Source organism: Passer domesticus, chromosome 5 (assembly GCF_036417665.1).
Source record: "Passer domesticus isolate bPasDom1 chromosome 5, bPasDom1.hap1, whole genome shotgun sequence".
NCBI classification, from domain to species: Eukaryota; Metazoa; Chordata; class Aves; order Passeriformes; family Passeridae; genus Passer; species Passer domesticus.
This window is the reverse complement of record NC_087478.1, coordinates 22,962,576-22,977,209: the sequence shown is the minus strand read 5'-3', so window position 1 is coordinate 22,977,209 and position 14,634 is coordinate 22,962,576. Positions and strand designations below refer to the sequence as shown.

The 14,634-nt window shown below is 37.7% G+C and overlaps 1 protein-coding gene across 2 annotated transcripts in view; it reads left to right on the top strand.

Moving 5' to 3' along the window:
- CFTR (CF transmembrane conductance regulator) overlaps positions 1–14,634 on the top strand; it is an 86,990-nt gene that overhangs the window by 26,730 nt on the left and 45,626 nt on the right. For both annotated transcript variants that reach the window (XM_064422318.1, XM_064422317.1), the window contains exons 8-11: positions 1,119–1,365; positions 3,671–3,763; positions 4,317–4,499; positions 7,080–7,271. In XM_064422318.1, coding sequence (XP_064278388.1) covers positions 1,119–1,365; positions 3,671–3,763; positions 4,317–4,499; positions 7,080–7,271 — 715 coding nt within the window. The remainder of the gene's footprint in view (positions 1–1,118; positions 1,366–3,670; positions 3,764–4,316; positions 4,500–7,079; positions 7,272–14,634) is intronic.

Genomic DNA, 14,634 nt, shown 5'->3' with positions numbered 1-14,634 from the left:
CTCTGTCATGGTGGTGACTTGCACACCTGGCTACTTTATTCAGGCTTCTCTTGTGAAATACAGACTTAACAAGAAAAGCAGACACTGGGTCAGTATGAGAAGACACATTAAGGTTGTGGTGCTCAGCCTTGCAACACCAGATTTTGCCATCAACAATGTGACTGAAAACTTCTGCACAGTATTCCAGTGGTCAGCACTCACTCAGTGAATGGGCGTCTTGGGTCTTGTACCATTTCTTCCCCAAATTAATTGCTCTTGCAGGAGAGCAACTGCTCTGTCACTGCAGCAGAGATGCTTCTGTCCAGGCAAAACTGAGCTGCAGGGCACCTGGGGGATGTGAGCTGAACAGGATCAAAATGAGAGCAGTCAATAGAAATCTTCAGCACTGTGAGTTAGGGCTATCAACTTAGAGAATTATTTATGTCCCCTGGATTATTTATATTTTTATTTAAAAGCTTGCTATAAGATGCATGGGCCTTGTGGAAACAGCTAGGAGTAATCACTGATTGCACTCCTGACTGCACAGGAGTCAGTAAGCTTCTCTGTAGACTGAGCTTCCATGGAGAAAAGAGGGTGGAGAGCAGACTCCCTGGCTTTCACCTCTTCAAACGGAGATTAAGTGGCATCTTAATTCACAGGTGAAGCCATTAGGAGCTTGCCATGCAAAAGAAGATGACCTTATAATCAGATTGTCTATTGTAAAGTTTTTTTATGGTAACATATAGCAAATCTGATATTTCAAAGTATTTTTTTCTAGAGGAGTTATGCATCTAAATGAGTATGGGACGATGCTTCTGGGAGTACATCACATACCACAGTGTCAGATGCTTGAGGTTGGTTGTGCCAGGAATTGTAGAGGCCTGTGTTATTCAGTATATAAATCATGACATATTATTGTTACTTTGTTTGACATCTCTGAACATTGATATCAAAATTTGACTCTAATGATTTTTAGAAATAGTTTGGAGTCTTACTTTTTTGCTTCAGTTCTAGAAAAGAGGAAGGATGAGTGAGCCTCTGAGTTAATTGTTATGCCAACAGTTCCATCCAAAATATTTGTAAGTTGTAAACTCCGAAATCCTGCACTAATTATTTGTAATTTTTTTTTTTTTTAACAGAACTGAACTGAAGCTTACCCGAAAAGCTGCTTATGTGAGATACTTTAACAGCTCAGCCTTCTTCTTCTCAGGCTTTTTTGTGGTGTTCTTAGCTGTGCTTCCGTATGCTGTGACTAAAGGAATTATTCTCCGAAAAATTTTTACCACCATTTCCTTCTGCATTGTTCTTCGAATGACAGTGACCAGGCAGTTTCCCGGCTCTGTGCAGACCTGGTATGACTCTATTGGAGCAATAAACAAAATACAGGTACGTGCATAGACCAAAATCTTCCCAAGTACGTAAGCTAATGCTTTATATCGTGTTATCTTGTCAGCTGATCAGCAAAAGCACACAACATTTATGCAGACTTTTGGAATATATGTTGCTTTGACTAAACACCATGAAGTGTCATCATAAATCTTGATATTGTTCCCCAGGCAGCATAACCACACAAGTCTTATGCTACCTGCTTGCTGCTTTTTTTTTTTTTTTTTTTTTAAACAGTGACATTTAGTTAGTTATTCTCATTGTAGAGCAAGAAACTTAATAAAATCATGACTTGTGGTGCTTCAGAGATGTTTTTCCTTCAGGAAAGGAAGTTCAAAATTAGTACATGTTTTATATAGCATGGCTTCCAGGAGCTGCAGTCACAGATCTTCTGTTATTCTGGATATTTGTGACAACAACAGCAGGAGACTGTGCATTTTATGCAAATGTGCTTCTCACTGATTACGGGTAGCAAACATAATTAAGGTACCAGTCAAATAATTGTTACCCACCTTACCTACTGAGATCAATTGCTCATGTACCAGCATGAGAGGCTTATCTGCAGAGTAAAATCAGGGTGGATTCTCATTAACTCCATATTTTTTACATGCTGTTCTGAAATTACTCCCTAGGAAGAGAACTCTTACACTATTTTGGGGTGAGACCTTAGACCTTTTTCATTGCATATTTATAGATGTGGGGTTTCTTGTAGAACACAGATTTTATTATTTTTAGTGTGATAAAAATAACTAATACAGAACCTAAAGATATTAATCAGATGTCTGAACCCCAGTCTAGAATAAGAAGTAAGTGCAGGATTTTTATGATTTTCAGCCGGGCAGGAAATTCAAGAAATATAACCATAAACCTTTTGATTTGACATTCAGAAGGCTGCTCTGTTAGGTTCCATTATAGGCTTTCCTTGTGCTCCCCAATTCCCTAGGCATTAGGGAATATCCTGTCTCTCCTGTTTCCTGGAAGAGTGTGTCCAATGCCCTGGACACAGTCACAACTGGCAAGCCCAGTTGTCACAACATTGCCCTCACTACACCGCATGCTTGTCTTTGGACATATTAGCAAATGGGTGCTCCAGAATCCATAAATCATCATCTCTCTGTGGCAGGTTCAGTACAGTCCCCATAGACAGACAGGACAGAGTCCCAGAACACCAAAGCCCTTTACTAGTCTTGAGAAACATAAACAAGAATAATAAGCCATGCACACATCTGTCTGATTTAATTTCCCCATCAGTTTAGAGAGTTGACTGTGCCAGGTATATCCCCTGGGTTATTGTATTTTCACATGTTTTTTAGACCATGATATTTCAGAATCAGTGTGCTCTTTCTGACTATCACTGCTCCAGGAGTTCCACTGGATGCTCCACTTTGTTATGAAAGCATAGCTATTATTTATTTTTTTCCCATAAACCATGTGTGTCATGCCTTCCAGTTTTTCGGTTCCTGCCCTTTCAATCAGCTGCCTAATTGTTATGCCAACAGAGCCCTTTTTCTTGTTCTGCTTGGAAAATTTGCAAGTGTACTGTTGAGAGCCGATTTCCCCAGAAGTCTGCTTAGGTTTTCCATTGTATTGCCCATGTGACCTATTTGCTTCCACATAATTTTAAAAAAAGTAGAATTTGGAGGAGATGACATCTACAGGCTATATAACCTTGATAAAATAATGGAATAGAGAGGCTGTCTTTCCTACATTATCATTGCCTCACTCTTATTTCCTAATGTTGTCCCAAAAGGCAACACGAGCCCTGGGTTGCTGACTTGTGTCATTTGAAATTACACTGCATCATTGCTGCACTTGCCAGGATCATTACCTGCCTTTTATTTTTGTTGGTGGAGAGATCATTCCAACTCTTTTAAACTCTTGCAGTTTTGGAAAAGGGAGATACCAGCATGTAGCTGCTTTGTTTCACTGTTTACCAGAGTGCAACCTTCTACATCTTACTCCAAAACCAAAGCTTTATTTGAAAAGGGTTAAACTCAGAGGGATGACCTTGCCAGATACGAGTCCTGAAAGCAAAACAAGTGCCAAGTTTTGATATTCTTTCTAAATCAGAACCAAATACCTTTATGACTATGCTTTCACTAGCAATGAAAGAATTGGTAGTTTCAAAAACATTTCCTTCTGCATCCAAAAATGTTGTATAATTTATATTTATGCCACTTGCTGAAAGCACTGTAATGCAAAAGTGCCACCAGAAATATTAGTGCTCTGTGTAGGCAAATATAGACTACTTTGTGCAACATGACCGTGTCCCTTACTGTTTCATCTGCTTTCATGGTGTTTCTAGGATTTCTTGCTGAAAAAAGAATATAAAGCTCTGGAGTATAATCTAACAACCACTGGGGTTGAGCTGGACAAAGTAACAGCCTTTTGGGATGAGGTTGGTACTTTTACCCAAACTATATTAAAACACAGAGTGTGTATATATATATATATATATATTTAATATTTGCTATGATGCTCTCTAAAAAAAGCAGCTTACACTCTTTCATTTTAACTAGCTTCAGCTTTCAGCAGGTAAGGAATACTTAGAAAGTAATTAATGCATGATATTAAATAACACACATTGAGGAACTTGGGAAGAAACCTTTTAATAAGTGTTAAGGCCTGTAATAAGTAATTATTACTGACTTAGTCCAGCCTGAAAATAGGATCAGGCTATGTCATGTATAAACATTGGAAATGGTTCTATAATAAGTAAATTTTGTTTGTGTCACAAATTCTGCAAATTTTGGCCCAAGTCCAATACATGCATTAAAATATATATATATATTCAATAACATAATTAGTATTTTATTGATTGGAAAAGTAACATGAAAAAAGTAAGTTCATATGTTTTCCTAAATCCAAAGAATGATATACATCTCTGTATATGCCTGTTTTATTTATTTTTTATATCTATCAAATATATATCCATGTATGTTCCCATGCAGGGAATTGGAGAGCTATTTGTAAAAGCAAACCAGGAAAACAACAACAGCAAAGGCCCTAGCACTGACAGCAATCTCTTCTTCAATAATTTCCCCCTCCATGCGTCTCCTGTTCTCCAAGATATAAATTTCAAGATTGAGAAGGGGCAGCTATTGGCTGTTTCTGGATCTACTGGAGCAGGCAAGGTATTTCTGTTTCTGCTGATTCAAGAGTCGTAATAACTATAAGGAATAATATTGTGTTATTACCTGTATTGGTACCTCTATTTTTACTGTATTCTTGCTATTCTGTGCTTGCTGCAGAAATGATGGCTGCAGGAAAAAGTATGGATGATCTCAGGTTTCACTGAAATAGTTACTTGAAGTTTTATGCTGTGGCCACTATGAGATAGAGTTTGCTGGATATTTTTTGTAATAGAATGTTACAGAATTAAAACGAAATCACAATTTAATGACAAAATATTTTACCATTGGAAGTAAAAGGAAATTCATACTGAAACCTAATGTTAAGGCTTATGGTGAGAATCTCCTTGCCTTTAAAAAAATGAAGAATATAGAACAGGTATACTGATGGCTCAGTGTGCTAGAAAACATTTTTTCCCTGCCTTGCTAACAGTTTAAGGAAAAAACTGAACACAAGATGGTTTGTACCTGGACAAGGCTGACAGGAATATAGCCAGGTATGTGTGCCCTGGACATGAGGTGTCCCTGATCACTCAGCTCTGGTTCCTGCAGTGCCTCACTTGGGCTTCCTGAGACCCACAGGAAAGCCTGGGGAGATGCTGCTGAAACTGGTGGTGTCCTGTGAAAAGTTGTGGTTTAGATTATTCATCATTTTACTACCCCAAAATGTTATCAATGCATTTAGTTTGCAGATGACACATGCAATTAACATCATTAATATAAAATGTGTTGAACTGTGATACTCTTATTCTCTTTGAACAGCAAATAATTAGATGAGTCTTGATGAGTCTTTCATCTTCACTGTGTTTTTTCAGGAAATATGAAAGTTAAAACAAATGTTCATTATGCTTGTCCTGTTTAATAAATTATAGGTGAAAATTTCTTTTACTTGCATGGGGAAAAATCTTTGGTCTGTTGGAGTCAATGACAAAGGACCCATCAATTTCAGTATGATCAAGGCTTCTTATTTTTCATTAATGACCCCCACGAGAGAGAACAAGGGACTCAGAACATGAGATTGTCCTCAAAATGATGTGTTAACATGAAATTTAGTGTGATACTTTTGAATTAGCAGAATAGTTTATTGCTATTGCTAGTGCTGGTAATTGTAATGTAGAAATGTGAACTAGAAAATGCTGAAGGATGTATGTATATCTCCTTTAATCTGCTACATAGGAAATTGAGGAAAATTCAGATTACACCGAACAGTCTATGTGAGTGTATACACACAAAAAATTTGCACTTTCCAGTCAATAAAAACAAAAGCTTTATAATATTAACTCAGAAAGTTAATATTATACAAGTCAAAAAATAAGGTTCACTTCCCACCCACCACCCCCCAAAAAATGCTGCCATTCCTTTACACATTCTTAATGTAAGGATTCCTTCACGGTCCTTGAGGGTGTTACTGTGTATTCCAGGAATTGTCAGGCCCTTGAAACAGACTGCACAATTTTATCTCTATTTACTATTTAATCTATAACAGGTATGAAGCCTGACATCAGCTGTTTAATATTGCTTCAGTATTAGACCGAGTTTGTTTCAGTTTTGGTTTTTGATTTGTGTTGTACGGCACAAGCTGCCATGGTTTAACACCCAGTGTACAAAACATACCAAACAGCTGTCCTTTGCAGCGTTGGGAACTTCTTACTCAGCACTTTGGAAAAGTCAAATTCTGGTATAAGGGAAGGAATCTCATGAGACTCCCCCAGTAGAAGTATAACTTACAAAAGGATCCCTGGGCTTGAAAACATGAAACTGTGACTTAGACAGATGTTTTAGATCTTTGGCTATTACGTCCCAACTTTGTTGACTGTTTATTAATGATAAGAACACCACTGCAATGGCTCTGTAACAAATTTTTCCGTGTATGTCTCAATTCTATTCTTTGATCTAGTAGGCAATGATGTGTGACAAGGTTACTACAAGCTACTGATTAACTTTGAAATTATAACATGTCAGTAGTGAAATTGCAATCAATTCTTTTATGAAGGGAAATAGTAAATATACTTAGGTCATGCATTCACGTAAATGAGTTAACAGTCATAGAGGAAAATTCAGATCATACTGAGCAATTGTATATACTTACACAGAGAAATTGCATTTTTCAAGGCAATACAGATAAAATACTTATAAGCACTAGCAAAATTATAAACATGAATTATGTTGTACAAAGAACAAACAAAATAGTCACTGATAATGTGAAAATCAAATAGAATTCTCTATAAGTACTAATACCTTATGTCTGTATGTGTTTCACAGATAGATTTTTAACTTGTAAGATTATTGATAGCTTCATTAAAATGACATACATTTGCAGCAGCATGACTTTTTAACAAGATATCTTCCACAATCTTTATCATTTATTAAATTAAGTTTCTCTTATATTAGAGGCCTTTCAGAATCACACATATCAAGAAAATCTCCACTAATTGCAGTTTGCACTAAATGTCACTTATAGGGACACTCTTGATGAGGCAAATATGCCATTTAAGTGGCTTAGCAGAATGACTCACTGTGTGCAACATTTCTTTTTGTTGTACAGATCTCTGATATACTAATCAAGTGTTAATGCATTTTCAGACTTCTCTTCTGATGTTGATAATGGGAGAATTGGAGCCTTCACAGGGTAAAATTAAACACAGTGGAAGGATATCCTTTTCACCTCAAGTCTCCTGGATCATGCCTGGAACGATAAAAGAGAACATAATTTTTGGTGTATCCTATGATGAATACCGGTACAGGAGTGTCATCAAAGCCTGCCAGCTAGAAGAGGTTAGTCACCTAGGACTTTTAAGACCTGTGACCCAACCCAAGTGAAAAACCCCAAAGAAAGGGTAGGGAATAGGACTTAAAGCAAGTGAGAAATTTCTGATATTTAAGGAACTCAGCTTGACATCCCAATTTTGTGGAATTGCAAGTCACCTTGTTGCCAGCTGCCTGGGGGATACACTGACACTGACAGTTCTGGTAGTTTACACAACAGAAGCTGGGTAAACTGGCTCAGATATTATATTGTGTTTGCCTTCCCAGCCTTCCTTGCTAGTTAAAAACCTGAGTAAACATACTGATGCTGAAGAAATTATGTACAAATATATTATTCCTATTTTTTTGCTCATATTTTTTCCACATAAAGAAGCTTTTCCTTACACTTTTGGAAATTAACCTGTTTTTCTCCTTTCTTTTGCATTTCAAAAATGGCTGCAGAGATAACATTGTGGCAGAAATCTGAATTATTTAGTAGAAAATCTTGACTAAATTTGGGATTTTTTACTATGTATACACTAAAAGTTCTTACACTTTTAGTGTATACATAGTAAATAATTGCAGGATTGATCCTTGTATGACATGTAGCCCACAATGAGTACAATCACATTAAAATGTCCTTGTTTGTGTTTGATGTTAACAGAGGGTAGTATAGCAAAATCTATTTCACTCATGGCAAGATACAAAAGGAGCCAGCATTTGAGATCTTTGCAAAATCTGCTATGGCTTAAGATTTTTTCTGTAAGACACAAATAAAACCAGTAAATATTTAACTATGCTGAACAGGATTTTTCTTTTGGCCACACAGTGAAACATATTTTTCCTTAGAACCAGTCAAGCAAGAAACCATAGCCACTCTGTTTAAAAATAAGCTTACTACTGCATTTTATCTCATTTAAGCAATAAAGTAATATTTCCCTGTATATTTTCTGTATAGTTTCTGGCCATTTCATCTTATTCAGTTTGGATTTTTCATTTGGTTTGCCGGAAATCTCTTGGGAAGCTCCTGAAGACAGGAGAATTAACAACCTCTGTGTCAGGCTTTCTGTAGAGTTGTCCTTAACCCCGGTTGTGAAAGTTATAGTTAATGCCAAAGCTCCAAGAAACAACAGGTTTCTGCAGTTCAAAGCTGCCCTTGCTAGAGGAGGCTTCCCAAGCCAGGCCCTTCCTGGATCAGCAGGTGATTGCTGTGACTCTCAGTGCTGGTGGCACAGCTTGGTCGTGGTCGTGGCACAGCTCAGTGTCTCAGCAGGCTGCAGCTCCTTTTTCTCCAGGCAGGCTCAATCAAGCCAGCTTTGATCTGTGTTGGTGCAGCTCTGTGCAGAATGATATGCTTCACCTCCTAGCAGGGCTTATTGTTTAAGATCAGGTTTGATACTTATACACCTTTTTTCTCCTGGACTGAGTAAATTGGGCTGCCCTGAAGAGAAGCAGAATAGTCTGGAAGGAAGCCAAATGCATTACCTTACTACTATTATTATACTTTCTTGTCTTGTTAGCTTTCATGTATTAGTTACCAAACAAGACTCAGTATGGCAGAGTGAAGGATGGATTTCAAATATTAATTTCCTGTTTATTCCCCAGTGCAACCTTTTAGGGATTTATTATATTAGTGCTTTGCATTGGAGTTCGTGCGGGGGTGCTTGTTCTCGTTTTTCAGAAAGGAGAAACCAGAGGAGTTTTGCCTGAGTTCACTCTGCTCCCATCTCTGCAGCCTTCCTAGGTAGCTGTATATTCCACCTGAAAACAGGCCTGCTGAGTCTAGTTCTTATGTGAAGCCCTCAAGAAACCAAGGATTGGTGATACAAGAGACTTTATTTCCTTATTGCTCCTATGCTCCAAGTCAATTAATATAAAGCTCTTAACAATGGCTAAGTCAAATTTATTTCCAAGCTCTATACTCACCAAAATGCTTATGGAATACAAAGACATCTTCTTTGACCCAGTGGGTAAATACAGGTAATAGGGTGAAAAGTAATATACCTGTGAAGAGCCCTTTTAACTTTGCCATTTCCACCATCAGCCCATAGAGGAAGCAAACTGAAGATCTAGTCGAATTCATAAATTTGATGTTTTTTCCCATTCTTCTTTATTACTGACAATGAAATACCACAGGTCACTCTATGTGGGTCACATCTAAACCCATTTACATGGGTTTGAGGCTTCCAGGCACATAGGGAAGCCTGTTCTTACCACACACAGCCTGTTCTTGTCTGCTGCAGAACAGGATGCTGAAGCCAGGTGATGTCACACAAAGTGTCTCCACTTTGTTTTAGGTCTATAGAGAGATGGAAATTATATTAGAGGAGTGTAACTTATACAATTCGGGGTGCATGAGAATTTTCTTAAAAGTCAGTGCTACATTGTCCTGACTTTTTTGATTTGGTATGTAGTTAATATACTAAGGAGATATCACTTAGAGCCTCTTTAGAGTAGCTAAGTATGCAAAGTAAATTTATCTCTAAGCAACTATGAAAGATGGAAAGTGTGAGTAAATATTTCCCAGAGCTTTCCACATTTTTACGTGCCCAAGAACAGAATTTTCCCTGTATGGGAAATCAGACCTTTATTCAGAGGTTAGAATGTTAGATTATGTCAGATTCTGTAAAGTTGTAGAGAATGGCAAACCTGGTTATGTTAGCCATTATCTAAACAACAGGTTTGCTTCAGTAGGTTTTTCTTGAATGAAGGAAATTTTATGTTGTTCTAAAAGATATTCTCACAGCTTTGCACTTTGTTCTGTTTGTGTGTGGAACCATCAAAAGGAAGATTAAAAAGATGATTTCTTCTCTAGATAATTTTGATTAATCACAAAAAATATTACTGAAAAGCAGGGAAACTATGAGCAACAAAAGGATTTTCTTTTATTTATTTTCTGAGCTTACATAAGTTTATAGGAATTTAGAGCACTGAAATGGGACATTTTTAGTCCAAGTAGTTCAGATAGCTACCTCTGTACTTCCCTAACTCTCATAAGGGATTTCTCTCCTCAGCTTCTTAATCTTTTTGCCTTGATGCAATTCACCTACCCTCCAGTTGTGCCATTAAACTTGTTCATGATGTACTGTGAAACAGAAGATAGATGAAGATTAAGAAGAAAATTGTTATGATATATTGGAGATCTGCATACCTCAGAAATGCTTTACCAAGACCGTTTGACAAAGTGTGTTTGTGTAGGGCACAGTGCACTAGGATGTCAGTCTGTGCCTTAGGTCACAAGCTTAATTAGTGTGTACATGTCTCTCAAGTACCCTTTTTTGTCCTGCACAGCGTGGCTGTTGTCCACCCAATGCCCCTGAGCCGGGTGTGTCAGACACAGGGCAGTAGACACAGGGCATTCTCCCACAGTGGATACAGTTTTGTGAGTCCATGTGTGGGAAGCATGTGTTTTAATGGTGCTCCTTGGAGAGTAGTCCCACCTAATGACACATGTGACAGCAGTACAGGGTCAATGGTTTCATTCATGGTCCCTGGTCCCCACAGCTCTTCTCTGTAATGTTCTCTGGCTCATGGGGACAGCAAGGGACACCACAGTGACACCCAGCCTGAGTGCACAGGATCTGAGCTGCTGAAATGATCCATGATGAAAGACAGTCACGGGTTGAAGGCTCAGTGAGGGAAGTTTTTCAGATCTAAGTAAGTGAGATCTAAGCTTCTCATAATTTCAGGATGTCCCGTGCAGGTACATAATACTAAAGAGTCATGAGGAGGGTTCTCAACTTCATCTTTGTGCATCAGTGAAAGTATGCCTAGGATACTTTTTAAACTTATCTTTTTATGTATTTTTTATGGTGGTGTAACCTGTTCTATATGTGTAAAATGATTCAGAACATGATTACAATTACATTTTTATAATATATTTTTCCTGATTATATTTTTCCTTTGAGAGTAACAGGGCATCAGAAGAGTTAAAATCACATTTTGCAATGTTGTTCTCATTACTGCAGTTTGTCAATGGGAAGAGGTTAAGAGAAAAGCAGTAAAAGGTGAAAGAACACCAGTAAGGGGTGAAAGAGTGCTTTGGAGTTGAGATAAAGGGCCGGTAATTAAGAGTTTCATTAGTGTTGTTAAAATCCAAAAGAAACAGCCTTACTGGCAAAAATTCTTCCTGAAAGCCTGGCACACACTGAATATGACTGCAATGAGATGTAAGTTGTGTGTAGACATTGCCCATATTTTTTTGTGATGCTGAACTCAAAGGAAAGCCAATGCATTTAAATCACAGGACACATTCTCAAAACATCACAGTAAAATTTTTCAAGATGCATAGGAAAAGGGCTGCCTGTTCCTTCTCCACTACCTTCTTGCTGTCTTTTCCTTTTTTTGAGAAACAGTGATTATTTTAGCAAGCAACAAAACAGGATGCATGCCTAATTTAATATGCTCTCTAAGGTCCCAGTGAGCAATTAAGAAGGTGAAGGTTTTGACCTCCCAGGTTAAACCATTCCAGTATAGATCAGTAGTCCTTACCATTTCTCCTTTATTTAGGAACTTTTTTGAAATGAATTGTTTTAATAAGAGTACTTTTGAGTTTTCAGGCCTTACCTCTGAAGTCTTCTACTGGCATGCTATAATAGAGAGAAGACAAGATGTAATTGGTATGGATTCTGAGCGCATTTTCTAAGAGCAGTCTGAGAGGCAAGTTTCATGGTACTCAAAAAGTAAGATAAACTGAATTGGTGCTGCCTCAGCAGCACTTTTGACAAAGTGGTTTACCCTTCTTATCAAGTACCTTTCATCACATTCATAATAAAAAATTGTAGCAAGAGAGTCTGAACTTTTGCCAAACACATCAAGTTAAGGATCAAATATACTGTAAAAGCTACTGAGAGGTGTGACTGAGAGTTGTGAACTTTCAGAATTTGTATGTCTGTGGAAACTTGCCACTAAATTTGAAGTAATTCTAAAAATGTGACTTCCCTAAGGATTATATTAATTGGAGGTTGTATTAATGTAATGGCAGGGATAACATGAATATAAATGGAAATTTGTAGGATTTAATTTGTAGGTGGTATGTGGGTTTGTAAAATCCTTTTTACTTGTGGCATGAAAAATGGGAAAGGAATGTGACTTGATGTTCAGATATTTAGGTTGAAAAATCAGCATCAATAGCCTGCTATATGCAGGGTATGGGATTTTTGTTTGATTTTATCACAGTAAGTGGTAACTTAAGTAATAACTTGAAAAGTTAAGCAGATAAAACCTCTGGACAGTTGAAACAGGAATTTTCATATTTAAATATGAATATTTAAATGCTGTTGACTTTGAACAAACTCATCCTAAGAGAAGACATTCCTCCAGTCAAGACTACAGAAGCAGGCCTGTTACAGTTATTTGTGTGTAAAAATAAACAAGCATCCTATCACATCTGGGTGGGTCCAGTAGTTCATGAGTTTTCAAACCATACTTCCATAACTTTCAGTTTTACCTTTCTGTTATGTAAGATAGATATTTTTCCACCTAGTTAATTCATGTGATCCTTCAGTAGTTACCCAAGAGTCTATAAACACATAATGGCAAACTACCTTTGAGAGATTACTACTCTCTAAGTAAACACATGCTCTGGTTTGAGAGACACCAGCTGCTGATGAATGCAATGTTTAACATGGCATGCAAATAGAGGAAGTGTTTCCATGTGAAATTAAATTATATAATAGTATGAAAGAAGTTTGTGGTCAGATTCTGTAGGGTTTTGAGCTGGGTTTACTGGGAGTACAGGAGATTAATTTTTTTCTAATAACTAGATTGTGGAGACATTAACTATAGAAAGAGACACTCAATAGGCCAAGCCCAGGTTTGTGTTCACATGTGTTCAACATCTCCTTAAAAAGGATGGTATCCACCCTGGGGGGAGAAGTTCACTGCAGTGCTAAGAATGCTCCAAAACAGAAACCCATCCTTACACCCCAGGTACTGCTCCAGCTCCTTTTATCTGTGCTGATTTTGGGTTGGTTTTTGTTTGGTTGGTTTGGTGGTATTTCAGTTTTTTGGTTTTTGGGGTTTTTTTTTGTTTTTGGTCACATGAGTAAATAAGCAGGTGTTGAGAAGTTCTGTCAGTGAGTGAAATACTTTGTGTCATGACTTTGGGCCTCGTTTTCACAAGAGAAAGGGGCAGATGACAAACTGTGTGGAAGAGAGGAGCAATAAAGGGTTCAAGTGTGGAACAGAGTGCTTTGTGGTATGTAAATCTCTACAAGAGGGTATCAAATGGTAGCTTGGTTATCTAATCAGGTACATATCTATGGTGTAAATTATGTGAGAGCCAGTGACTTAACCTGTCTTCACAGCTGGGGAGAGCCACTGGCATGTCAAGGTGAAGTTTATCACATCCTAATATAAACAGCCAAAAGAATATAAATGCCTCTTTCAGGCAGGAAGTCCACATAATATGTCACAGATTCACAGAATATTCTGAGCTGGAAGGGACCCACAATGACCATTAAGTCCAGCTCCTAAGGCCATCTGGGGATTGAGCCCACAACCTTGGTGTTAGCACCACGTCAAACCTCCCACTACCAGCACAGCACCTCAGACAAGTGGCCCCCAAAGCTGGCTACCTTTGCTTTTTCCATCCCACACTGGTGTGATCTGCTGGCCTGCACAGACTCTTCTAACTGAAATTCTTATCTGTGGCCCAAAATCATTGGCAGATCAGCTGTGGAGTGCAGACAATGAGTTTTCTGGGTGAACTGGAATTTAACAGGCTAGAACAGTTTCTTTATAACAGGGGAAGATCTTGATTAGAGACAAACTCCCAAATGCACTCACTTCAAGAAGTTTATCAGTGATCACCTAGGTATGTATAAACCCCCCCTGCATTGTTCTCTTTTGATAACATTTAGTTAAGAAACCGTTTCAGTCAACACAAGTCTCCCCATCCCTTTCCCGTCTTAGCTATAGGCCTCTAGGCTGTTTACATTAGATGTTGTCCTATATTCTGTGTCTTTTCTGAAATCATGTTGAATTCTCTTATCCTGCATTTAATGTACCCACATGTAGTGCATTGACTACTTCACTTTTCAAAAATATGTTCCACAGAAATATTTTGCCATAGAGAAAGTGAGTTTTGCCAGTATTCTTCTGAGTTTTGGGTGAGCCTGACACTCTGAGGTCACAAACTGTTGCAAAAACAAAGCTTATGTTTTTGGATCACAAATCCTTCATAAAAGGTTCAGCTAAAGTCTAACAAAAGTCTTGGCTTAAAAAAACTACAGGGAGAGAGAAGAGAGTTACTGAAATAAAATAATTTTTTTAAAAAATCTTACTTGAAATACTTAAATAAATCTGGTTTTCTGGCTTATTCCCAGGAAAATGAGGATTCATGTATGTTCAGGCTGGTTACCTAAAAGTCAAGATACAAGAAATTATTGAA